Below are 27,414 nucleotides of genomic sequence, written 5' to 3'. Positions count from 1 at the left end.
GGAGTACCGGCCCTATTCGAGGGGGAACATATAACCTGCTTCGGGGTACGATAGAGTAAACATTATACTGGAGAATTATGAGCACCATCATGCAAATCCACGTAAACACCACCATTTAAAAAAAAATACTTTTTTATGTTTTGGTATAAACTATAAACTTTTAGACCTTAACTTTATAATTGATACAATGCCTCTCTCTCTCTCTCTCTCTCTCTCTCTCTCTCTCTCTCTCTCTCTCTCTCTCTCTCGATGTCATATAGTATGCACAGTTTTCCATCAGGTTCTTAGTAACCAGTCAAGCTTCTGAAAAATTATATGTGCGTGTGTGCCTCTCTCTCTCTCTCTCTCTCTCTCTCTCTCTCTCTCTCTCTCTCTCTATATATATATATATATATATATATATATATATATATATATATATATATAGAGAGAGAGAGAGAGAGAGAGAGAGATGCATACACTCACACATGAATTTTCAGAAGCTTGACTGGTTACTAAGAACCTGCTGGAAAAACTGTGCATACTATATGACATCTAATCAAGTAGGAATATCAGAATCAGTTTGGTTTATAAAACAAGAAAAGAAATTCCATAACCAAACCTAATTTCAGATTCAGATATATTGTATGTCATTTTAAGGTCAAGCCAGAATTTCCAAGAGGTTCTAAGCTAGAACAAAAATTGATCCATTTGGGTGTAAACCTAATCTTGCTTTGACCGTGATGGTCTACAGCCACAATTTTGAGCTCACAGACTTGGCGAAATATATCGCGGCCCTGATCAACTATATTATGGGCAAAATCTGTGCCTAGGGATGGCAGTGGGCCAGGCCGGGGCGAGGCGGGAGACAAGGTCTCCACCCACGCCCCGTCTTAAAATTTTGCCTTCCATCCCAGCCTCTATTCCCTCATGGGTTTGGATTTTAACCTCTATTCCCATTTCATGATCCATTTTCAGTTTAAACGGTGTGAGGTAGAGCAGGGCATTGTTTCTTCTCGGTCCATTGCCATCCTTAAAGAAGGATTAGGGACGGGATGAGGCGGGCAGGGCAGGAATCAGGACGGGGGCAGGGTAGAGCGGGGGGAAGTGTAAGTCCATCCCCACCTCCATCCTTGCAGGAGTTTTGATTTTAACCTCCATCCTTGTTTCACATCCTCCATCTCTGATCCAAATGGAGAGAGGCGGGGCGAGACCCATTTCCTCCCGGTCTACTACCATTCCTACCTGTGCCTTGCCTATTTATTCAGTTAGGCCAGAATAATGACTTTGGGTCACGTCAGAAAAGGACCACTTTGCCACCCTTGCATGCAATAAACAATGAACTATTTGTCCAGAAAAGCAAGATAAATAAGTTGTAATGTTAGATTGGGCTTCACAATGCAATATCCCACCTCATCTCACTTATTGACATAAGTAGGTGAATTGCACACACACATAGTGCGAAGCTCTACTGAGTGAAAAATGCATCGAGTGCAGAAATGCACGATATGCGTTCGCTTGATCGGTGACATGCGGTGGTAGCACGGCATGCGATAGGCATCAATATCGTTGTTAGTGCATCGCTATGTGGTGACACAGATGTGGAGCGTTGTTCGGTTAAGTAGTGTCAGCGGATCAGAGGATGTTGCCTTTATAGATTTGGTTAAGGACCTCTCAGCTTGCAAGAGTGTCCCACACGTAGCTATTGGATGCACAGAAGTGCGTGTGAGTTAGGGTTAATTCTCCCATAAATCACTTTAGGTGGTTCCAACTGAGTATGGTAACTCAGGGCTAGGCGAGTGAATGCCTAGAAACCGACGAATGAGTCTAGGTGGTACTCTTTGCTATGGTGTTCAATCGTCAACTGGTCTTCGGATTGGGGGTCAAAAGGTCTTGTTCCTTCAGTGACGAGGTTTTGCAATGTCAGGCACATGGAGCTGCAATACGTTTCATGGCACGCAAGGCTAAGACAAAGTTTGTGCCTCTTTCGGAAGTGATAGCTGGTATGGGATGGTTGTGCACAATGCACATTTTGAAATGTGTTTGATCAACTTCCGTGAGGTAGTTGTGCATGGGTTGGTGCGCAAGGCCAATGAAAATGATTCAGCACATAGGAAGGTGTTGGTATGCGACCTTTGTCCATTAGGTTGACCAACTTGGACAGGTTGACACATTGTGGGTTTGCAAAGCATTTTATGCTCGTGATAGAGCGATAGAAAAGCTTGCAGTGGTAAGGAAGGACTGTCGTGTTGCACTGGCTTATTAGAAAAAGTAAGCTCATGACAAATTGGTATCAGAGTAGAAAGATTCACGGAGATCTTATTTTTCATTGTGTGCGACACTGAAGAGAACAGTGATGATTTATCTTGGTTACGTAATTTTGCGCAACTGAAGTGTGATTGACCGAGTACAGAAGCAAGATGTTGGCATGATGGTATGAGACATCTTGTCGATGATAAGCAGAAGTGTAAGGTACTTGTTCAACTAGCTAACGGAACGTAGATAAGCCAAAGTTTTCTACCAGTTGTGCATTAGGCTCACAGGTGGAGCGTGACGTTTGCCTTGTACATGCAGCGAATGCACGTTGGATTTGGCTGGATGAATCTGTACCTTTGGGTATAAGACACTCAATTAAACTTCTAGATTCTCTCTCAACATTGTACCTTAGTGGAATGCCCACGTTGAGCAGAAAGCTCATTGTTTTGGTCCATTGATGTAACACCCCGATCTGGGACCTCAGAAGTCTGAGTTCGGTTGGTATTACTTCCCAGAGGGAAGAGCGCAAAGCTTACACAGAGAAAACGATGCTAAAAAAAAACTTTTTATTTTATTTTCATAATCAACTTTTTCTTACAAAGTTCATCATTCATAACCAAAGAAAATCAATTACATTATTCTCAATGACAAGGAAAGTAAAAATACCAATGCTCTCTTGAAGACGGGAAAAGTTGCTCACAAGTGAATGATCTAATGCCTGGAACCTACAGTTGTAATTAAACAAAAATGGGGGTGAGTCTACAACCTAGTAAGAAATAATTATAAGTAAATAAATAATCAATTTACAACTGTAGTGGGCTCTAAGCCCCTATTCTTAATTTAGTTCTCAATACACCACACGTGTTTGTATATTTTAATTACCCCCATTATCATTCTCAAATACTCTCTCTTTCTCAACTATCACTAGAGTGGCTATACCGGTAATAGTCATCTATAGGCGTAGCAACCCAGTAGAACACCTCAATTCTACATGTTGGCCAGACAATGAACCATACACTCCCAATGGTCCCAGGACCACCAGGTACTGTAGTGAACCACCACAGGGACCCCACCGGTAGCTAGCCGGGAGGTCAAGCTTTCAATCTTGGCATAGTTCATGCTACATCCTAACCATGATGGTTATGAACCATCCAGGGTTCTTCAGAGTCTCAAACCAGTGTGAGTGAAATTTTAAGTCATAACTAAGTTCACACATTGAACAATATTTTCAGATTCATAGTTCACTCATTTTCTCACGAGTGGTGTCATGACTGATCACAACAAACTCATTCTTAATCTCATGGTGACATTAGGACTCACACCTCTCCCACTTAGAACGCAGTGATGTAGTATCTCTACATCATTAAATCACCGGCGTCCCACTCTCCATGGTGGCTGCACTCTGGCCGCGAACCAGGTTGCTCTTGCCATAGGTCGCCACTTCCGGGATTTAAGGGGTCATGCATGCTGAACTCTAAATATTCATTCATATAATATGAATAGACTAAATGTGACTCTAATCTAAATATGGTCTCATCACAATGCATGATATTTAATAATCATAGAAACATGAAATCGCAGTTCAAATTCTTCCTATCATGCAAGACATATCAAAATTAACATGCACATTACGATGATCATGTATATAACTTAACTCATACTGTCAAGCATGAAATTTATGCATGTCATGGTCTAACTCAAACTTATCATGTGATTCACATAGCATCTATAACAATACAATGACAAGCAACGTGAAACAAGGTTTATTAACATCTAACGTTACTTATAACATCCTTTACCTCAAGTGCGAACTTGTGATCTCTCTGAATCGAGCCTCACGAAGCTCTAACAATGTGATTTGGTTATATAAAGCAACATATTTAAATTAATTCATAAAACCTCTTACCAAATTACCAAGATACCCCTCCCGAATCTTACTCAAGAAACCACAATTTCTTCATTACTAGTTTAACTGAATTTCATAAACCAATGGATTTCCCTCTTCAATATGAATCCAATGCATCAAACCTCACTCGATTCTGATTTTAGAGTGCGAAGATATGTCCATTTTACTGAAATGGATCTCAAGTATCCAAATGGATATCTTCGTACATTTCGGATTTCGAGACAACTTGAGACTATCTCATGATCCGATCCGAATCCAATTCTGATTTGAATCCAAACCCTGACTGTCTGGATCTAGATCCAACACTTATCCGGATCCAAAACTGTTTGACTGGATCCAGAAAAATCTGACTGGATCCAGGATATTCTAACTGGATCCAAAATATCTTGACTGGATCCAGAACAGGATCCATACTCTCTTTCTGGATCCAAGACAGTCAAACTGGATCCAGGACAGTCTGACTGGATCCTGAATTGTCTGACTAGATCTAGAATAGTCTGATCTAGACCCAGTTCTGAAATGGATCCAAGACTGATCCAATCAGATCCAGAACAGTCAGTCTGGATTCAGAATAGGTCCAGATCCAACTGGATCCCAACTGAGAACCCAGATCCAGTTAGATCGAACCAGTTCGTCCTGACTCGAGTTCGTCCAAACCGGTTCAGTTCAGACCCAATTTGGTTTGAACCGATTCCACTGGAACTGGTTCCATCCGAACCGGTTTGGTCTGAACCGGTTCGGCCCGAACCGGTTCACCCAATATTTTTTTTTCTAACTTAACTCGGTTTGATCAGGGTGTGACCCAGACCGACTCGGCTCGGTCTGGGTCGCACCCAAACCGAACCAGCCCCCCCCCCCCCCCCCTCTGATTTTTTTTTGAATGCTTAGTCTGGGCGCAACCCAGACCGGTGGGCTCGGTCTGGGCCGCACCCAGACCGTGTTGAGAAACTCTATTTTAATGTCACATAATATGATACACTGTCTTATTTAATTTCATATGATATGATAATATGTCTTCTTGAAAAATGTTATATAATGACTGGATATGTTTTGCCATATATCTAACGAGTATTTGATGCAAGGATATCTCACTCAAAAAGGATGGAGACCTCTTGTTCAAGTACAACTATGATGCAATCATACTCCTTCAAGAAAAAGCTTGTTGAGCCATGCACTCCTAAAGACCATCTAAAAGAGATCGGCTTCCTCAAGTTGAAGATTTTTTCTTCTTTAGAGTCATTTGTAACAGAACCTTCAGAAGGATGCATATTGCATATTACATACTCACTCATAAAAGCTATTTCATAAAAGTATACGATAGTTTCAAAAAGCTCCTTTTTGAAAACAAATAATTGTACCTTCTTACAACCCTTTATGAAAAAGGTATTTTGACATGATTTCAAAATGTAATAATTGTACCTTATATCATATACAAGACAACATGAAAAGAAATGATTTCAAATATAGGAAAAAGACAAAACATGAAATCGGCTACACAAAGAAAACAAATATAATATTGTTTTGAAAAGACTCTAGTTACCTTCTTTAAAGAAATGATTTCAAATATAGGAAAGAGACAAAACATGAAATCGGCTACACAAAGAAAACAAATATAATATGTTTTGAAAAGACTCTAGTTATCTTCTTTAAAGAAATGATTTCAAATATAGGAAAAAGACAAAACATGAAATCGGCTACACAAAGAAAACAAATATAATATGTTTTGAAAAGACTCTAGTTACCTTCTTACAAACTCATAGAATGTCGACTTACTTAAAGTCATCATTCTCTTTGTATAGCATTAAATACCTTCTGTAAAGAATCCTTGTTAAATATCCTTCTCAAGAATGTCGACTTACTTGTAGTCTTCATTCTCTCTGTAGACTTTGAAAAACACAACATAAAGAAAACTCTTGACATGACTATGTACAAATGAATATCTCAAAGCATTTATTGTACTTACACTCATTTAAAGTAAAGAAGTACCTATGTACCATAAATCATTAATTAGGATAAAGACAAAACCACATGACAACCTACAATCCAATGTTCAATGTACTATTGTAAGAAATAGACTTTTTACATAAAATATATATTACCTAAAATATTACAACGACTAGTGTACCCTATATTTTACTTTTATGGATAGAAGACTTTCTCGAATTTCTCTAAAGATGTTTTTTGAAATGACATGACATTTCACATCTAAAAAAGGCTACGATTTCAAAAAGCCAACGACTATTTTTTAAGCTATAAAAACACACTCATATGAACTATTCAACACAGAAGGGAATGGAATAGACAAGTGAGCTTACAACGAGAAAAATACCTATTCGATATTTGAAAGAGAGCCTAGAAAAAGAAAGAGAAAAAGAAAGAGAAAAAGTCAAAAATAACTCTTTGACAAAGAGTATCTTCTGAGTGACAAACAGAACATTCTGAGAATCCTTCATTCGTGCATTCATATCATCCTAAAGGTTCTATAGGAAGTATTGTAACTTTCTGTTATTCACTGTAATCCTTCTTTGTTAAAAGAAGTAGACCTCTGTGAAAGAGGGTGTTGCCCTTCTCTGTTGAGAGAAGAAGACCTCTGTGAAAGAGGGTGTTGTCCTTCTCTGTTGAGAGAAGAAGACCTCTGTGGAAGAGGGTGTGCCCCTTCTCTGTTGAGAGAAGAAGACCTCTGAGGAAGAGGGTGTTGTACTATTTATCCGGTGACTCGGATGTTATAGTGGAAAGCTCAAGTGGTTTGTTTGGGGACTGGATGTAGGTCAGGATTTTGACCAAACCAGTATAAATCTTGTGTTTATTGTGTTGTCCCTTTTCAATATATATATTGACCTTTAAACAAGATATGATAGCTGACTTGGGTAATTTTCTAACACCCTGGTATGTGAAAATTGGAGTTTGAGGTATTTGAAAGCTAACACACTTTCTTCTACAATCGATAGTGGCATGATGGTCCGACAACCAATCCATGCCCAGAACAACATCTACATCTTTGAAGTCGAGTTATAACAAGTTCACTGGCAACTCGCAATCTTTGATTTTTACAACGCAGTTAGAATACACAGTATCCACGATGGTGGTTGCTCCTATAGGTGTCTCTATTAAGTAAGAAACACTCAATCGAGAAGGTGCCACTGGCAACCATTTTCCAAAAGCTGAAGAAGTGAAACTATGTGTGGCTCCTGAGTCGAATAATACACGAGCAATAACACCAGAAATAAGAAGTGTACCTTCAACCACTTCAGGGTTGGCAAGAGCTTTTTGGAGAGCAGTCGCATAGGCGCGACCTGGTACTGCTGGCTTCGGCTTTGGTGGGACGTTGTTTCTTCGATCAGGTTGTGGGCAATCATTGGCATAAAGACCCATCTGCTCGCAGTTGAAGCGTTTCACGTTCTTCAAGTCACATTTACCCTCATGCCTCTGGAGACCACAAGTTTGACAAGCGTTGTCCGACTGGGTCGGCTTCTGGATCTTCTATCGCTTGGCTTGTTGATTGCCTGCATACTTGACTTGCTTACCCTGGTTCTGATCAGAAGTTTATCCTTCGTACTGCCTCCTATTGTCTCGCTCGAATCTTCCTTTAGAATGAAACTTCCTCCACGAGGACTCTACCACGTTGCCACCACCGTGCTGGGTCTTATCTTCCGTTTTGACTTTTTCTTTCACTTGAGGTTTCTCTGCTATCCGCATCTCCCAAAACTCGTATCTAGAGGCATAGTCTACGAGTCGGCTGTATTTCTTTATTTGTTGTGGCCCGACCAATCTCAAAATTTCGGGCCTCAAACCTCTCTCAAACCTTCTGCACTTCTCTTTCTTATTTACCACTAAGAACTTGGCAAAACGGGAGAGAGAGTTGAGACGAGCGGTATATTGGGCAACCGTCATGTCACCCTGCTTCAACTTCCTGAATTCCTCTTCCTTTTCCACCCTCTGACACTTTGGAAAAAAATTGCCTGTAAAATCTTCTCATAAATGTGGACTAAGGCAAGTACGTATCCGGTTCCAAGGTGTCCCTGATGGACCTCCACCAGTGCTCTGCATCGCTGGTCAGATTGGATACAGCTATCCATACCCTCTGATCCTCTGGATATTGGATGGCATCCAATGCCTTTTCAACTTGCATCAGCCAATTCTCTGCCACGACACCGTCAGGAGTGTCATCAAAGAGTGGAGGCTGCATGTTCTTGAACCTCTCCGCCCATGAGGTGATATCAGAAATTACCGTCTGAAGTTGACTTTGTTGTGCTCGGGTCGTTTGCAGAAGCTCATACAATATGTGGTTGGTAGTGTATTCTGGCGGTATCCTCGTACTTTGACTCATTGGGGATCCAGGTGGGATCTCTATACTTTCTTCTCTACCTTCTCGGGGAGTATATCTCTCCAGTGTGTGTGTTGCTGCGTGGCTTCCCTGAACTCGTGCCCCTTCCGTAGTAGGGGATGATAAGGGTGTCCTTCACGACTGTCCGCTAATGGTTTCCCTTTCCCGCCTAGCTGCTACCGTGTCCTTTGAAAGATAAGATGTTTCTCTGCGAGTGACCATTTGTACTGCAGAAAAATTATCACTTAACATCACATGGTTTATTGGATTCGTACAAGATTTTATCACATCTCACGCAATATATCTAAAATTATTCCTTTTATTTTATTTAAAAAGTCTCATACACGTATATAAACACCCCAAATTTTCCTCATCCATTCTCAAACAATCCTCCTCGTGCAGTGCCAACCCTGTTAGGTCAGTGTAGGAGTCAAACCCCGAGTCAGTTACAGAAAATCACCATTTTACCCATTTTCATTAGGAAAATTACCATTTTACCCGTAGGTCATCCCGAACCCTAGTCAGTCGGAGTCAACAAAGCTCACTGGTCAATTCAGAACATTTAGAATATCAGTCATTCCAAGCACATCTGAGCTTACAGTGAGAAGACCATTTTCATTTCTGACAATTCTTGCCAAAATGGGATCATTTCTTCAGAAGTGAGCTCATTTCTCGCTCAAATCCAAGCCAATTGTCTCCGAGTCAGTCATTTATAGTTAGTCGTATTCCTCAGAGTCTAACTTGAGCTCACCACGAGTTCGAGTGCTCCAATTTCAGTTCAAAACCATTTCCAAGTGTCCAGGAGCCCATTTTAGTCCATTTCAGCACTTTCAGCTGAAATTGAGCTGAGTTCAGCCAATTGAGCTAGTGTTCGAGCTTTGATTTTAGTTCATGTCACTATTATTGACCTTTTTTTAGCTCAAAGTCAGCTCAAGTTCGTAATTCACTTCGCTCCAGTGACCATTCCGTACCATTTCTCTAAAATGGTAGCTTTTCTTGAAAATTCAGTCGAAAAGGTCAGTTGAGTCAGTGTCTGGTCAGTTCATTTGAGTTCTGAAACTCTAAAACCCAGCTCAATCCAATTCATTTCAGTTGAATCCAGCTCAAACCCTAATTTTCAGTGTTACTCTAGCTTGGCAGAGCTCGAAAATCATTTCTTCAACCATTTTTGCAAATTTTGTCAATTTTAACACTTTTTGAACTGGTACAAGTGTCAATCGGGGTCTAACATCCAAAATTCTTTATTGAGGGTTAGCATTTCGCATAGCATTTCATGTCATTTCTCATCATTTCATATCATTTCTCAACATTTCATAACATTTCATCACATTTCATTCCATTTTCGAAGTCCAGAACTCCAGTTTTATAAATTTCAATCCAGATTGAGTTTTAAAAATTTTCATAATTCAATTTCAAACCTCGGGTTTCCAAAATTGAGATTTTTACCCCCGGGATTCTAAATTTGGAAATATTTTCTTGAGAAAAACAATCTGGATTTATTTCAAACTCAATTTTTTAAATTCTACACTGGATTTGCTTCGCAACGAGGTATTGAACTTCAAAATCTGAGCTCGTTTCAAAAACTGCCAAAAATAGCTCATTTCGTTTGGAAATATTTTCTCAAGAAAAACAATCTGGATTTCGTTCAAAATCAAATTTTCAAATTCTATATTGGATTTGGTTCGCAACGAGGTATTGAACTTCAAAATCCGAGCTCGTTTCAAAAACTGCCAAAAATAGCCCGTTTCGTGTGGAAATTTTTTGAAAATACTATTTTACCCCTTTAATCGTCAAAATGAATTTCAAAAGTGGAATTTGGACCCGCTCTGAGATGGCCCATCCATTTGCATTTTATTGTTTTAATTTATAAGAAAAGAAAAAAAATTATCTTTTTCTTTATTTTTTGTTTGTTTTATTTTGTTTTTATTTTATTTTCTTATTTTATTTTTCCTAAGGTGGGACCCACAAGGGGGTCAACCACCCTAGCCCTCAATCCAGCCCACTTCCATTCTTTTTTCTATTTTCTTTTTTTTATTTCTTTTCTTTCCTTCTTTCTTTCTTTTCTTTTTTTCTTCTTCCTTTTTCTTTCTTTTTCCTCCTTTTTCTTTCCCCTCTCTCCACTTACGTAAGCTTCTTTTCCAGCCCCTTCTCTCTTCCTCTTTCCCCCTCCTTTCTTTCTTCTTTTCCTTTTCCTTTTTCCCTTCTTCTTTCCTTTTCCTTCCCTTCCTTCTTTCCCCTTTCTTCCTTACTCCCTTCATATTTCCTCCAAGGTGATATGGCTGAAGCCATTCACGTAGAGTCAATAATCAAAGCCATTGCACACTATTAGAAACTTAGGGTTTTATGTGATTAAAACCTAAGTTGTAAAAAAAAGAGAAAGACGGCTGCCTCCCAACTCTTAACGCCTATCTCTCTTTCTTCCGGCTCTCTCTCTTTTTCCCTCTCTCTCATCACCCTATCTTCTCCCATTAGCTTCAGCCATCTTCAACACATCAAGGGGCAGCTGATTCTTCCTCACACAATTTCATCATCACAGCAAAGGCCACCCTTTGCTCCAGCCGATCCAGTTACTTCCTCTCTTTGGTTGCATTGATAACCAGCTTCTTCCAAGTAGCTGACTAGTCCCAGCCATCTCCTTCCACCAGTACAGTCACCTGCAGCCTCCAACACTTCTAGTACAGCCACTGTATCCTTCAAGATCTACAGCAAAAGGAAGCAGTTGCCTGCTTCAGCCCATCTCCTTCAACACCTTCAGCAACAAGCCCTCCTCTCCGATCAAGGTGACAGCCACAACAACAAATCTCCACCTGCTTCAACAGTCCAGCATCTCCACCAAGGTAGCCCTCCTCTCCGATCAAAGTGACAGCCACAGCAACAAGTCTCCTTCAAGGTAAAGTAAGAAATAAAAAAAAAAAAAAAGCAAAAAGAAAAACTCTGTCTCAAGGTGCAATGAAAATTTTTCATATGATGTTTACATAGATCTAACACGAATACAGTTTAAAACTGGATTCACGAGTTTCTTTATGAGGATTGAATGATGTGAAACGGTAGTCGCCCATGTCAACGCTATGCATGTAAGATGATCCATTCGGAAGATGAATCGGATCTCTTATGTCAAAAGCCAACAACAATCAATTTCATATCCCCTTTTTTTTATTTTTTTTATTTTTTTTATTTATTATTATTTTATGTTATTTTAATCATCATTTTAGTGAAAATCATATGCCTTAGGCGTTTAGCTTAATTAGTTATTGTTTTTTTCTTTTTTTCTTTTATTAGTTTCATTAATACATGTCTATTGCTTTATCATTTTTTTTTAATTCATGTATAGAGTCTAGCTGTTATCTCATGTATGAATCTTCATTGATAAATCCTAAAAATTTTGTATTAGACATTCTTGCGTGTTATTGATATCCTGCAAAAATTCTAGATTGGTTTGAGGTCAGAAATTTCATTTCAAAAGTCAAGAACCGAATCAAGTTTTGAACTCTCCAAAAATTTCAATCTCTGATTTAGCAGAAAATAACCTTCGGATTCATCCTTGTGGAGCATTCGGATTTTCTTTTAAAACTCACAGTGGATTCATGATTGAATCTACTAATGATCTGGAAATTTTTAGGTTTTTCCAAGCAGTTTTGATCTCTGTAAAAAATCAGATTTCTCAGACCTCTGGGAAAATATCAATTTTCTTTTGTCAGGGTATAGACAGACCCTAATGCACCAAGTCCACCCAATCTGTAATTCGTCTGCAAAAACTTTCAACATGAAAGTTTTTCCTAACATAATGTTCTGTCATTTCCCAAAATTTGAGAATTTTTGAATCTGTTTCATTATTTTTCCCGGATTTTCTCTTTCTGTCTAACAGATTCCAATGTCCAGAAATTCCAGAGATTTAGTTCTCTGATAACAGTGTGGCCTTTTCCAAACCGTAACCTGAATCCCAATGGTGTCAAAAGATAAAATCTTACTCTGTTTTTCAGAGACATTTTCCCATAATTTCAGCTGTTTTCCCATCTGTATGCCATTTTTCCTACATTTTCTACCAAAACCTGTCTGTTTCCTTCATTTACTAGAGTCGCCGGATTCCGATCCGACTTGCCGGAGTGGTACAGATCCGACCATAGGTCAAAACTAGAAAGTGTAAAAGGCAACAATCCTTGTCTTACTGTCCTCTATCACCCCATGAAATTTGGGAAATTTTTATGGAAATTTAATATCCTAAATCCCCTTTAGAATCAACATTTTAGGCAAAATTCACAAAATTTAGGGTTTTTATTTGAATTTCCATATTTAAAAGTATAAAAAAAAATAGATTTTCGAGATCCATTATGTTTCTAGGGTTATTTTAGTTGTTCATGCCAAATTTGGTTTAATTCCAAGTTCATTTGCTCCATGTGTTAGTTTATCTTTAAATTCAGAAGCGAAAATCAAGTTAAATTTGATATTTTATGATATTTTCGCCATGTTAGGGTTTTTATCATGTACATAAGCATGTAGAATCATATTAGGGTTAATTTTAATCTCATTTGCATTTCATATTTTTCAATTTTGCAAAATTTATTTCAGAAAACCCTGGTTTCAAGGCCATAGTCTTGTTATTAGGGGTATTTTGGTCATTTTGACCTAAATTTCGAAATTTCAATTTCTAATTCTCTAAAATTTCATGCATATCATCATATTTTATCATATTATGTTTGATTTATTTCATTTGATTTTCAAAATTCCAAAATTTACAAAAAATTCTTTCATAAAACCCTGATTTCAAGGTCATCAGGGGTATTTTGGTCATTTTGACCTCAATTTCAAATTTTCAAGTTTATTTTCAAAATTTATTCATTATTTTTCATGTTTATATCAAAGGGGGCATGATTCTGGGTTTATATCTGAATAATATCCGATAATTTTCCATATTTTCGGATAAATTCAGAAAAAACTACATTTTTGTGCTAACTTTATTTTCCAGTTTTGCAGGAATATTCAAGAAGAAGACTTAGCCATTTTATTTCTTTTATTTCAATTCAATGTAAAAATCAATGTAATATTTGGAATAAGAGTTACATTTCTGCTTAGAATAGGGCTGCATTGCATATAGTTTAATTTATGCATATTTCATGTGATGTATGATTCATGCACATTATTTCAAATTCACTATGCTTTACACGAATGGCATGTGCATAAGCTCTTATGGAGTTTATAAACTCAGTGGGATTCGTATTTATGGCCATAGTCAAAATACGAAGAAAACCAAGATTTATGATCTTCATATTAGCCACATTCAGCCTACACACTTAGGCTAACTTCAAAAATGCACTACATTTCTCAAAGTTTTAAAAGGATTTCCCAATTCCTCAATTAAAATTCCCTTTTCAAATTCATATTCATTCATTCATATCATTCAAATTGCATTATTCTCAAATTTATTTTCCAATTTCAATTTCAGAAAATTCAGCTTTCTCAAGAATTTCTAAGTCTTTCTCAGGATCTAATTTTCTCAAAATCCTAAGTTTTCAAAAGAGATTTCAAAGCATTTCCCAAGTTCAAACCAAGATTTTCCAATGTTTTAAAATTATCAAATTTCAAAGTCTCAAGTTTTCAAAAAGATCGATTTTCTCAGATTTCTCATTTTCTTGAGAACTCAGTTTCTTGAGAATCCATTTTTCATTTCAAAAGCCATTTTCCAATGAATTTCTTAGATTTTCTTAGAATTCTCAAATCCATTTTCTCAGAAAAGAAATTCCAAATTTCAAAGTCGATTTTCCAAAGTTCAAGTTTTCATGAGGAATCACTTTCCAATGCAAATTTCTGATTTCCAATGAATTTCAATGATTTTCCCGGGAATTCAATTTTCAAGTACTTTTTCAATCAATTTTCAAGCACATTTCAATTTTCCAAAGCAAACATCATATTTTCTCAAACTTGCATTTTTCAAAATTTCATAGCACAAGCTTGATTCTTTGTGCATTCTAGGAAAAATATAGCATAATTTAGATATTTGAGTCAAGTTAAAGCACGTAATTGATCCTTGGTTCAATTACCCCTGGTAAAGGCGCTAGGAACGGTTGAACCTCGTACCGACAGGCGGATCCCATTCCATGGAATTTTCCCGCAAATTTTCAAAACGGAGGCAAGTAAATTTTCAAAACAATTTTCAAAACTTTGGTCGAGTTTGACTTGCGAAATTCGTTTCTCTCTCGCAAGGGAGGGAAAAAATTTTGCGATGATAACAGGTTTGGCGACCGAGATGGGACTTGTCTTCGCCTGATCAAGTATGTGCTTTAACTTAGCTCAATTATCAAAATTAGGCTCTATGGAATGTCAGCTTTTAATTTCTGATACCATGTGAACCTAGGAGCCTAGACTTGAACCCAGCTGACATGGATTGCATGTAGACTAGGCATGGTTTGGTAGGACCATATTGAGGAGAATTATGCATGCTCACATAAACTTAGGTCTGAAATACAACACTCCTTAATCTAGGACTGGTATGAAAACAATGTTTGCTTCTTCAAAAGTTTTCAAAATTCTATCTCTTTAGGACTTAGAGCCCTCTGTTTGCCTGCATGTGATCATATTTCAAAAACCACCCCACCTATGTCTACCCGGTCTTCACATTGTTGGGCTCTCTTGCAGAACCATAGTTCGGGACAGAGCCTCACAACTGGGCCACTTATTTGGGCTAACGCCCCCCTGCCACGTACCAAGGGTCATAGTCCAACGTATATCGGCAGGCGCTCAAGGATGTTGGGAAAACACAAGCCTAGACCCGGAGATGAGTTTTATGCCACGTACATCGAGCCTCGGCTCGAGTATATCGGCATAACTGGATTGGAAACAGTTGATCTGAGCCTAGAGTCAGGATTAGGGTCCTAAAGCTCTTTCAAAATCAATGCATTTAGAGTTGGCTTCTTAGGGATTGTTGTATGTGCATAATTGTTTGTGATTGAATATATGATATTCATTTTTGCCTTATTTTCTCATATTTTTCCCAATTTTTTCAAAATACCGAACAATTTTTCAAAATACCTCATTTTTTTATCTTTTATGAAATATTTTTTTTTCTCAAAAACCCTGGATGATTTTTCTAAATTATCCAACTTTTTCTTCAAAACTCCAGGAGATTTTCCATTCTTTCGTTCCTCTGGACTTCGAATTTCTAGCTTTTTATCCTGCCTGCAATTTTCAAAATTCTTGTATTTTTTTCAAAGTCTAATTCCAATCTTCCTATCTTTCAGTCTAATGGCATTCAATCAGCTCGACTCTGTCTTTCATGAGGGTCACATCTCCTACGAGGTGCGACAAAGTCTTCCCGAGCATCAAGCTCTCAGCACCGGAGCCTTCTTCCCCCGGTGGTACTATGTCTGGTTCAAAAACTTCTCTTGTATATTTTCGGACCACTTGAGCGATTGTGGGTTGGAACTGGCCTCCGCAGTGAGAAAATTGACAGTCAACGGCAATCTGATTCATGCATTGGCAGAGCGGTGGAATCCGCGTACTTGCACGTTCTGGTTCCCGTGGGGCGAGATGACACTACTGATGGATGAATTTTCAGAGATTATGGGACTGCCTGAACCAGCCGGTCAGCCTGGAGATCCGTTAGAGCACCAGTTTCTGATCAATGTCAAGGGTCTGAACCCCAAAGATGCCGTAGCTCGCATGACAGGGCGCAAGTCTTGGCCACTGATTGAAGAAAATGAGAATGAGTATGTGAGCCTAATCGAGATCTATCAACAGTACGAGGCATTTGCAGAAGTCAGCTCATTATCTAGAACAACTCGAGAAAGAAATCAGCATGCGATGGTTCTGTGCACTGAAGGGCTCACCCTCTTCCCAAATATACATATGTGTATGGCAAGCAGTTCAAGCTACTTGGCCCATTTTCCTGTACCTACTACTATCCAGAGTGATGCGTCAGGCAATTTTCTCAGAGACAGAAGCGCGTAGAAGCTCGGCTACTATCAGGGGTTATGCCAGAATTTGACCTTGCATCAGCGCAGTGATCTGAAACATACCATTCTGCCAAAGATGGCTGGGATTCTTTCATCATTCCCACTCTTTTCTCCAATCCTCGTGTCTCTGCTGATCATAAAGAGTGGTGGCAAATTGTTTGTCTGCCCCCTCTTTCTCAAGTTTATTATTAATACAAGCATGTTTTCCCTTCAATGAATAAAAATCTTTCAAATTCTTCATTCTTGGTTTGACGACCTCGCCTAGGTGACAAGGCATATTTGCAGTTGTTCGTTCTTCTTGCAAAGAATGACAACATAATTGTCGTGACTCCAGCGGCGACCCAATCTCTAGTAATGGGATGTTCTTCCAATTGTCTACCAAATTCTTATCAAATATTTTTTTCTATATTCATTTCTATCCTGAATCTTCATCATCGAAATTTAATCATCCATTCTGTAGAGAGCATCAGTATTCCCAAGTGGTTCAGATCAAATCAAGCAAGAAGACACCACTGTATCAGGGCATCAGTGATTTTAGAAGCAGACAAGAAGAAATGGATTCTCCAAGATCTGCCAGAAGACAGAGTCTGAATGATAGAGATGACATTGATCCTGCTACATATCAGATGTTCAAGAAAATGATGATTAGGATGATGTCTGAGCAAGCTGAAGACAGTTTCAGAAAGGCTCCCATCAAGGAGAAGACATCTGTCTCCTTCTCTCAGAGTATCACTGGTAAGAGCAACGAGCGATTCAGTGCATGTCTGCCCGATATTTTATTCTCACCGATGTCCTCTATAATCGTGGATTCAGTTCTGAATATTCCAAATGCCTAGACGAAGAAGAAGCCAAAGAAGTTGTGCAAGAAGCACATGAAGGCATTTGTGGTGGTCACGTTGGCTACCAAACTCTTGCCAAACAAATCATCCGAGCAGGATATTACTGGAGAACTATGCAACAAGATTGCTATCATTTTGTGAAGAAGTGCGTTCAATGTCAGATGCATGCACTTTCCATTCATGCGCCAACAACATATTTACAATCTGTCGTTTCGCCATGGCCATTTTCTATGTGGGCTTTTGATGTTGTAGGCCCCATTACTCCTTCTGCTTCAAATGGCAACAAAAAATTTCTTGCCGCAACAGAATATTTTACTAAATGGGTAGAAGCAGTCACTCTACGCACAATAGAAGGTCGACATGTGGTCTCATTCATCCACAAGAATATCCTATGTCGTTTTGGCATACCACATGATATTGTGTTGGACAATGAAAGTAATTTCAAAAATAAGAGAATGAGGACATTCTGCTCAAAATTCAGAATCCATCATCATTTCTTCGCTCTTTATTATCCTCAAGGGAATGGTCAAGCAGAGGCCACTAGTAAGATTCTTATTAGAATCTTGGAGCGAACTTTAAAAACAGTTCGTGACTGGCATGAGAAGATCCATGATGCATTGTGAGCATACTGAATCATCATTCGAACTCCAACTAATGCTATTTCGTCAGAACTTGTCTACGGAACTGAAGTAGTACTGCCTCTACAAGTTCAGAAACCTGCTCTAAAGTTTGCATCACTTTTAGAATTACCTCTTGATCAGTATCAGCAACAACGACTGGTACAACTTGATTTGCTCGATAAAAGAAGACTCAAAGCAGCAGAGCACGCTCAATCATATCGTCAGAGGATAGTCAGGCAATATGCAAAAAATTTTATTGAAAGGAAATTCTGAGTCAATGATCTAGTGATCAGATCAACGACCTATCTTAAGCACCGCCCGGGTGGCAAATGGTCGCCGAATTGGGAAGAGCCCTATGTTGTCGAGGAAGCATTACCCCACAATTCATATCTGCTTATCAATGCCGATGGTGTGGAATTATCAGACCCCATCAATGCTCAACATTTAAAAATTTTCTATACTTAAATCCTCTATTCCATCATTTGTAATTCCTTAATATATTTTCTTCAATAATGGTCAAATTCTTCTTTCCGAGTTACATTGGGGCATTATTTTGAAAATTTGTCTTCAAAACATTCTGTATGCAGACAGGATCAAACAAATCTCTCATTTTGCATACATATGCATTCATTTACATCATTTTGCATACATTTGCATTCATTTACATTTACATGCATTCATTTGCATCCATTTACATTCATTTGCATCAAATTCATTTCCCCTTCAGGTTAAGGGATAAACCTGAACATCCCCTTCAGGTTAAGGGATAAACCTGAATTTCCCCTTCAGGTTAAGGGATAAACCTGAACCACCCATTCAGGATAAGAGATAAATCCTAAGACCCCGACAGTTGTTTAAGTCATTGTGAGAATGAAGACTGAAAATCTCTCATCAGAATCAGTTGGGTAAAATTTTCAAAATCCAGTGTTCGTGCTAGTAAAAATTTTTAAATTCAGTGTTCGTGCTGGTAAATTTTCAAAAAAAAAAAATCCAGTGTTCGTGCTGGTAAGATTTTCAAAATTCAGTGTTCGTGCTGGTAAAATTTTCAAAATCCAGTGTTCGTGCTGGTAAGATTTTCAAAATCCAGTGTTCGTGCTGGTAAGATTTTCTAAATCCAGTGTTCGTGCTGGTAAATCTTCAAAATCCAGTGTTCGTGCTGGTAATTCTCCCAAAAACAGTATTCGTACTAATCCATTTTCAAAATCCAGTACTTATACTGGTTCATTTCCAAAATCCGGTATTCACATTGGTACATCTTTCAAAATCCAATTGTTATTGGTCGGACTTTTAAAATCCAATTTTTATTGGTCAAACTTTCTAAATCCGGTTTTACTGGTTAATGTTTTCAAACTTAATCCATGCTGGTCTAGTCTTCTTGCGGGATTCGAGTTTCGACTCGAATTTTCTTTCCTCCGGGATTCGAGTTTCAACTTGAATTTCTTTCCCTTCTGAATTGGTCTAGAAAATTAGAGTTCCGACTAAAATTTTCTTTCAAATCCAATTCAAATGTCCTAGAATTGGTCTAGAAGATTAGAGTTCCGACTCCGATTTTCTTCCAAATCCAATTCAAATGTCCTAGAATTGGTCTAGAAAATTAGAGTTCTAACTCGAATTTTCTTCCAAATCCAATTCAAATGTCCTAGACTTGGTTTAGAAAATTAGAGTTACAACTCAAATTTTCTTCCAAATCCAATTCAAATGCCTGGAATTGGTCTAGAAAATTAGAGTTCCGACTCGAATTTTCTTCCAAATCCAATTCGCTTGGCTTTTCTTTAAAGGTTTGAACTCCTACTCAAACTTTTCTGCAATTTAGTAATTGGTCTAGAATATCCAAGTTCCGACTCGAATTTTCTTTCAAAACCCAATTAATTTAGTTTTTCCTTGAAGATTTGAATTCTGATTCGAATCTTCCCTCAAAACCCAGTTTAGCACCTGGTACATTCAAAGCTCACAAGTTGAATCCTTCCTTCTTAAACTGTGATCCTTAGGTTAAATCCCTATGGAATTGATCGTTTGTAGGTCGAACCCCTGCAGAACCAATGTGATTTGTAGGTTGAATGCTTGTCAAACCAATATGGCTCACAGGTTGAACCTCTTTATAAACCAAAAGTCCTTCTCAACTTAGTGATTCTTAGGTTGAACCCCTTTCGAATCAATCTCATTCTCAAAAATTTGATCTGTCGGTGGAGTTCCTACTGATCCCAGGTTCTTAGGTCGAACCATTTTTGGATTGGTATTTTTCAAAAATTTGATTTGTAGGTTGAAGTTCTCCTGATCCAATATTCTTTACAGTCCTTAGGTCGAACCCCTTTTGGATTGGCATTTTTCAGAATTGTGGTTTGTAGGTTGAAGTACTCCTGATCCAAGTTCTTAGGCTGAATCCCTATTGAACCCATGTTGTTCCCAGAGAACCAATGTCGTTCTCAATTGAACCCATGACGTTCCCAGTAAACTAATTACTAATTTCGACCTTCGGGTCAATCAATTTCCAAATTCAAGCCTTCGGGTTACAATCTTACCAACATCAGTCACTTTCCTGCCTTCGGTTTACAACTTTGTCAATATCTATCACTTTCCAAGCCTTCGGGTTACAATTTCATTAATGTTAATCATTTTTAAATCAACAAAATCCTGCTTTCTAGCTGGTCGGTCAACAAATCCTGCTTTCTAGCTGGTCGGTCAACAAATCCTGCTTTCGAGCTGGTCGGTCAACAAATCCTGCTTTCTAGCTGGTCGGTCAACAAATCCTGCTTTCGAGCTGGTCGGTCAACAAATCCTGCTTTCGAGCTGGTCGGTCAACAAATCCTGCTTTCGAGCTGGTCGGTCAACAAATCCTGCTTTCGAGCTGGTCGGTCAACAAATCCTGCTTTCGAGCTGGTAGTTCAACAAATCCTGCTTTCAGGCTGGTCGGTCAACAAATCCTGCTTTCGAGCTGGTAGTTCAACAAATCCTGCTTTCGAGTTGGTCGGTCAACAAATCCTGCTTTCGAGCTGGTCGGTCAACAAATCCTGCTTTCAAGCTAGTCGGTCAACAAATCCTGCTTTCGAGCTGGTCGGTCAACAAATCCTGCTTTCGAGCTGGTTAGTCAAAACAAAACCCAACTTTCAAGTTGATCTTTCACTGAGTCTTTTCAGGACTCAATTTGGTCATGGATGTGTCAATTAGACCTCAAGCAATTTCTTTCACCAAGGATTTCAAAAACATTTTGCCAATTTGCCATTAAATATTTGTTGATTTCAAAATTTTTATTGCACAAAACATTACCTCAGAATACCTTCAATATTATTTTCGAAAGGTCAAAGCTTTTGTGAAAAAGGATTCAAAATTCAAATTCTTTCTATTGGCCAACCAAAAGGATGAAGAATAAATCCTCGATATGGCCAGCAAAAGGAAATTCAATGTTGTTGCAAAGCCATAAGTGATCGGTATTGATCGCAGTCAATGGCACATTTTTAAAAATCATTCTTGGAAAATAAAGCAGTCGAAATATCCTGGGTGATACAGAAAAATCTATTAAATCCCTATATCTCCTCAATCACCTAAGCTGCAATTAAATATCTGCAAAAGGGATCTCTCAACTGTCGTCAAGATGAAGGCAAATTAGGCGAGTAGACCCCCGAGGCCAAAGAAGATTTGGATCATCTCCAAGATTAAGGAGTTTGTGACGGATCCTTCCAGGGAAAGTTCAGAGCACCGTCAAGATGAAGGCGACTGCGATGAGCCTCCCGACAAACTCTAAAGGATACTTAATTTCTGCTATCATCAAGAGATTTCCAACCAAAGAGCCAATAACCGTCAATATAATCCCTGAGAGAAAAGAAGGATCGGAGCATCTCTGAGATGAAGAAGTTTGTGACGTACCCTTCCAAAAAAAAGAGAGAGAGAGAAAAGTCAGAACATCTCCAAAATGAAGGATGATGTAATCCCCAAAAAGCCCAAGAGAGCTCTAATTCTGCCAATAAAGAAAAACAAAAGTGGGCAAAAAGATCATCATGAGGAAAGAATCTCAGGATATCAGACCGCCAAATTTGCCAAAGAATCTTCTTTAATTTTGTGAAATTCTATTATCAATATTCTTTCACCAATTGCTCTCACAATATCAAGAATACTCTCTTTTCTGCTCATATCAAGGAAATTGATAGCTTCCTTGAAAAAAAGTCAATTGCAAGCAATTTGAATTCGAATCTTGATTCTACGGAGTTAAGCCTAGTCGGAGGTAATACTTCAGGTAGAAAGAGAAAAGATTTTCATACCAATATACATCAATTTCAAGCATTTTGAATCAACAAACAATTTTTAACATTTTGGCAATATTTTCTTACTATCTTGACATGAAGTGAAGAGCTCGATGTCCATCTTGACACATCCTGATATCACCTTTTACCTCCTTGAGAGAGTAACCTTTACCATCTTTTGCGTTGTCAAAAGAATCGCCTTGCTCCTTTGGATCGTCTTATCATCTTTCGCGTTGTTGAAAGAATCGCCTTGTTCCTTTTGATCGCCTTTTTCCATCTTTCGCGTTGTTGAAAGAATTCATCTTTTGCGTTGTCAAAAGAATCGCCTTACCCCTTTGGATCGCCTTGTCGTCTTTCGCGTTGTTGAAAGAATCGCCTTGTTCCTTTGGATCGCCTTTTTCCATCTTTCGCGTTGTCGAAAGAATTCATCTTTTGCGTTGTCAAAAGAATCGCCTTACTCCTTTGGATCGCCTTGTCGTCTTTCGCGTTGTTGAAAGAATCGCCTTGTTCCTTTGGATCGCCTTTTTCCATCTTTCGCGTTGTCGAAAGAATTCATCTTTTGCGTTGTCAAAAGAATCGCCTTGCTCCTTTGGATCGCCTTATCATCTTTCGCGTTGTTGAAAGAATCGCCTTGTTCTTTTGGATCGCCTTTTTCCATCTTTCGCATTGTCGAAAGAATTCATCTTTTGTGTTGTCAAAAGAATCGCCTTGCTCCTTTGGATCGCCTTGTCATCTTTCGCATTGTTGAAAGAATCGCCTTGTTCCTTTGGATCGCCTTTTTCCGTCTTTCGCGTTGTCGAAAGAATTCTTCTTTTGCGTTGTCAAAAGAATCGCCTTACTCCTTCGGATCGCCTTGTCATCTTTCGCGTTGTTGAAAGAATCGCCTTGTTCCTTTTGATCGCGTTGTCGAAAGAATTCATCTTTCGTGTTGTTGAAAGAGTCACCTTATTCCTCTTCAAGAAAATTGTCTTATTCACCATCCAACTTACCATTTTCATTTCCCAATCAGGTTAAGGGTATAAACCTGAGCCTCATTCAAAGAGGTATTTCATTTTCTGCCCGATCAGGATAAGGGTATAAACCTGAGCCTCATTCAAAGAGGTATTTTATTTTCCGCCCGATCAGGTTAAGGGTACAAACCTGAGCTTTCTTTGATGAGGTATTTCATTTTCTGGCCAATCAGGATAAGGGTACAAACCTGAGCCTCCTTTGATGAGGTATTTCATTTTCCGCCCAATCAGGATAAGGGTACAAACCTGAGCCTCCTTTGATGAGGTATTTCATTTCCCGATCAGGTGAAGGGTTAAACCTGAGCCTCATTTTGATGAGGTATTTCATTTCCCGATCAGGTTAAGGGTCAAACCTGAGCTTCGTTTCTATGCGAAGTATTTCCCGTCCCATCCAGGTTAAGGGCAAAACCTGAATCTCACTTCTTTTGAAGTAAATTTTTCTTCTTCATTCTCCATTTCATATCTACCATTTTCATCGGGGCTAATTTCTTCATACCCACTCAGATCCTTCTAACTGGGGCATTTTTATAGCCCAAATTTGGTGTGTTTTTCTTTGCCACTAAGCTCGTCTTTAAGACGGCTTAGTAGCAAAGAGGGGCATCTGTAAACACCCCAAATTTTCCTCATCCATTCTCAAACAATCCTCCTCGTGCAGTGCCAACCCTGTTAGGTCAGTGTAGGAGTCAAACCCCGAGTCAGTTTCAGAAAATCACCATTTTACCCATTTTCATTAGGAAAATTACCATTTAACCCCTAGGTCATCCCGAACCCTAGTCAGACGGAGTCAACAAAGCTCACTGGTCAATTCAGAACATTTAGAATATCAGTCATTCCAAGCACATCTGAGCTTACAGTGAGAAGACCATTTTCATTTCTGACAATTCCTGCCAAAATGGGATCATTTCTTCAGAAGTGAGCTCATTTCTCGCTCAAATCCAAGCCAATTGTCTCTGAGTCAGTCATTCATAGTCAGTCGTATTCCCCAGAGTCTAACTTGAGCTCACCACGAGTTCGAGTGCTCCAATTTCAGTTCAAAACCATTTCCAAGTGTCCAGGAGCCCATTTTAGTCCATTTCAGCTCTTTCAGCTGAAATTGAGCTGAGTTCAGCCAATTGAGCTAGTGTTCGAGCTTTGATTTTAGTTCATGTCAGTATTATTGACCTTTTTTTTAGCTCAAAGTCAGCTCAAGTTTGTAATTCACTTCGCTCTAGTGACCATTCCGTACCATTTCTCTAAAATGGTAGCTTTTCTTGAAAATTCAGTCGGAAAGGTCAGTTGAGTCAGTGTCTGGTCAGTTCATTTGAGTTCTGAAACTCTAAAACCCAGCTCAATCCAGTTCATTTCAGTTGAATCCAGCTCAAACCCTAATTTTCAGTGTTACTCTAGCTTGGCAGAGCTCGAAAATCATTTCTTTAACCATTTTTGCAAATTTTGTCAATTTTAACACTTTTTGAACTGGTACAAGTGTCAATCGGGGTCTAACATCCAAAATTCTTTATTCAGGGTTAGCATTTCGCATAGCATTTCATGTCATTTCTCATCATTTCATATCATTTCTCAGCATTTCATAACATTTCATCACATTTCATTCCATTTTTGAAGTCCAGAACTCCAGTTTTATAAATTTCAATCCAGATTGAGTTTTAAAAGTTTTCATAAATCAATTTCAAACCTCGGGTTTCCAAAATTGAGATTTTTACCCCCGGGATTCTAAATTTGGAAATATTTTCTTGAGAAAAACAATCTGGATTTATTTCAAACTCAATTTTTTAAATTCTACACTAGATTTGCTTCGCAACGAGGTATTGAACTTCAAAATCTGAGCTCGTTTCAAAAACTGCCAAAAATAGCTCGTTTCGTTTGGAAATATTTTCTCAACAAAAACAATCTCGATTTCTTTCAAAATCAAATTTTCAAATTCTATATTGCATTTGCTTCGCAACGAGGTATTGAACTTCAAAATCCGAGCTCGTTTCAAAAACTGCCAAAAATAGCCCGTTTCGTGTGGAAATTTTTTGAAAAGACTATTTTACCCCTTTAATCGTCAAAATGAATTTCAAAAGTGGAATTTGGACCCGCTCTGAGATGGCCCTTCCAATTGCATTTTATTGTTTTAATTTATAAGAAAAGAAAAAAAATTATCTTTTTCTTTATTTTTTGTTTGTTTTATTTTGTTTTTATTTTATTTTCTTATTTTATTTTTCCTAAGGTGGGACCCACAAGGGGGTCAACCACCCTAGCCCTCAATCCAGCCCACTTCCTTTCTTTTTTCTATTTTCTTTTTTTTTATTTCTTTTCTTTCCTTCTTTCTTTCTTTTCTCTTTTTCTTCTTCCTTTTTCTTTCTTTTTCCTCCTTTTTCTTTCCCCTCTCTCCACTTACGTAAGCTTCTTTTCCAGCCCCTTCTCTCTTCCTCTTTCCCCCTCCTTTCTTTCTTCTTTTCCTTTTCCTTTTTCCCTTCTTCTTTCCTTTTCCTTCCCTTCCTTCTTTCCCCTTTCTTCCTTACTCCCTTCATATTTCCTCCAAGGTGATATGGCTGAAGCCATTCACGTAGAGTCAATAATCAAAGCCATTGCACACTATTAGAAACTTAGGGTTTTATGTGATTAAAACCTAAGTTGTAAAAAAAAGAGAAAGACGGCTGCCTCCCAACTCTTAACGCCTATCTCTCTTTCTTCAGGCTCTCTCTCTTTTTCCCTCTCTCTCATCACCCTATCTTCTCCCATTAGCTTCAGCCATCTTCAACACATCAAGGGGCAGCTGCTTCTTCCTCACACAATTTCATCATCACAGCAAAGGCCACCCTTTGCTCCAGCCGATCCAGTTACTTCCTCTCTTTGGTTGCAGTCATAACCAGCTTCTTCCAAGTAGCTGACTAGTCCCAGCCATCTCCTTCCACCAGTACAGTCACCTGCAGCCTCCAACACCTCTAGTACAGCCACTGTATCCTTCAAGATCTCCAGCAAAAGGAAGCAGTTGCCTGCTTCAGCCCATCTCCTTCAACACCTTCAGCAACAAGCCCTCCTCTCCGATCAAGGTGACAGCCACAACAACAAATCTCCACCTGCTTCAACAGTCCAGCATCTCCACCAAGGTAGCCCTCCTCTCCGATCAAAGTGACAGCCACAGCAACAAGTCTCCTTCAAGGTAAAGTAAGAAATAAAAAAAAAAAGCAAAAAGAAAAACTCTGTCTCAAGGTGCAATGAAAATTTTTCATATGATGTTTACATAGATCTAACACGAATACAGTTTAAAACTGGATTCACGAGTTTCTTTATGAGGATTGAATGATGTGAAACGGTAGTCGCCCATGTCAACGCTATGCATGTAAGATGATCCATTCGGAAGATGAATCGGATCTCTTATGTCAAAAGCCAACAACAATCAATTTCATATCCCCTTTTTTTTATTTTTTTTATTTATTATTATTTTATGTTATTTTAATAATCATTTTAGTGAAAATCATATGCCTTAGGCGTTTAGCTTAATTAGTTATTGTTTTTTTCTTTTTTTCTTTTATTAGTTTCATTAATACATGTATATTGCTTTATCATTTTTTTTTAATTCATGTATAGAGTCTAGCTGTTATCTCATGTATGAATCTTCATTGATAAATCCTAAAAATTTTGTATTAGACATTCTTGCGTGTTATTGATATCCTGCAAAAATTCTAGATTGGTTTGAGGTCAGAAATTTCATTTCAAAAGTCAAGAACCGAATCAAGTTTTGAACTCTCCAAAAATTTCAATCTCTGATTTAGCAGAAAATAACCTTCGGATTCATCCTTGTGGAGCATTCTGATTTTCCTCTAAAAATCACAGTGGATTCATGATTAAATCTACTAATGATCTGGAAATTTTTAGGTTTTTCCAAGCAGTTTTGATCTCTGTAAAAAATCGGATTTCTCAGACCCCTGGGAAAATATCGATTTTCTTTTGTCAGGGTATAGACAGACCCTAATGCACCAAGTCCACCCAATCTGTAATCTGTCTGCAAAAACTTTCAACATGAAAGTTTTTCCTAACATAATTTCCTGTCATTTCCCAAAATTGGAGAATTTTTATATCTGTTTCATTATTTTTCCCGGATTTTCTCTTTCTGTCTAACATATTCCAATGTCCAGAAATTCCAGAGATTTAGTTCTCTGATAACAGTGTGGCCTTTTCCAAACCGTAACCTGAATCCCAATGGTGTTAAAAGATAAAATCTTTATCTGTTTGTCAGAGACATTTTCCCAAAATTTCAGCCATTTTCTCATATGTCTACCATTTTTCCCACATTTTCTACCGAAACCTGTTTGT

At 38.4% G+C, this 27,414-nt stretch overlaps 1 protein-coding gene across 1 annotated transcript; it reads right to left on the bottom strand.

Annotated features, from left to right (window-relative positions):
* Window positions 1-7,150: 7,150 nt before the first annotated feature.
* On the bottom strand, window positions 7,151-7,513 carry LOC149818152 (uncharacterized). The gene has a single exon (XM_089986159.1). It carries the CDS (start codon window positions 7,511-7,513, stop codon window positions 7,151-7,153), a length of 363 nt encoding a protein of 120 aa, XP_089842285.1.
* Window positions 7,514-27,414: the final 19,901 nt, after the last annotated feature.

Source organism: Nuphar pumila, chromosome 13 (assembly GCF_984573655.1).
Source record: "Nuphar pumila chromosome 13, dmNupPumi1.hap1.1, whole genome shotgun sequence".
Classification (NCBI taxonomy): Eukaryota; Viridiplantae; Streptophyta; class Magnoliopsida; order Nymphaeales; family Nymphaeaceae; genus Nuphar; species Nuphar pumila.
The sequence above is the reverse complement of the archived record's forward strand: the minus strand, read 5'-3'. Positions and strand labels throughout refer to the sequence as shown.

What these genes read in the sequence shown, in the direction of transcription:
- LOC149818152 (XM_089986159.1), bottom strand. Translation starts at nt 7,513, where the DNA reads ATGGGTCTTTATGCCAATGATTGCCCACAACCTGATCGAAGAAACAAC.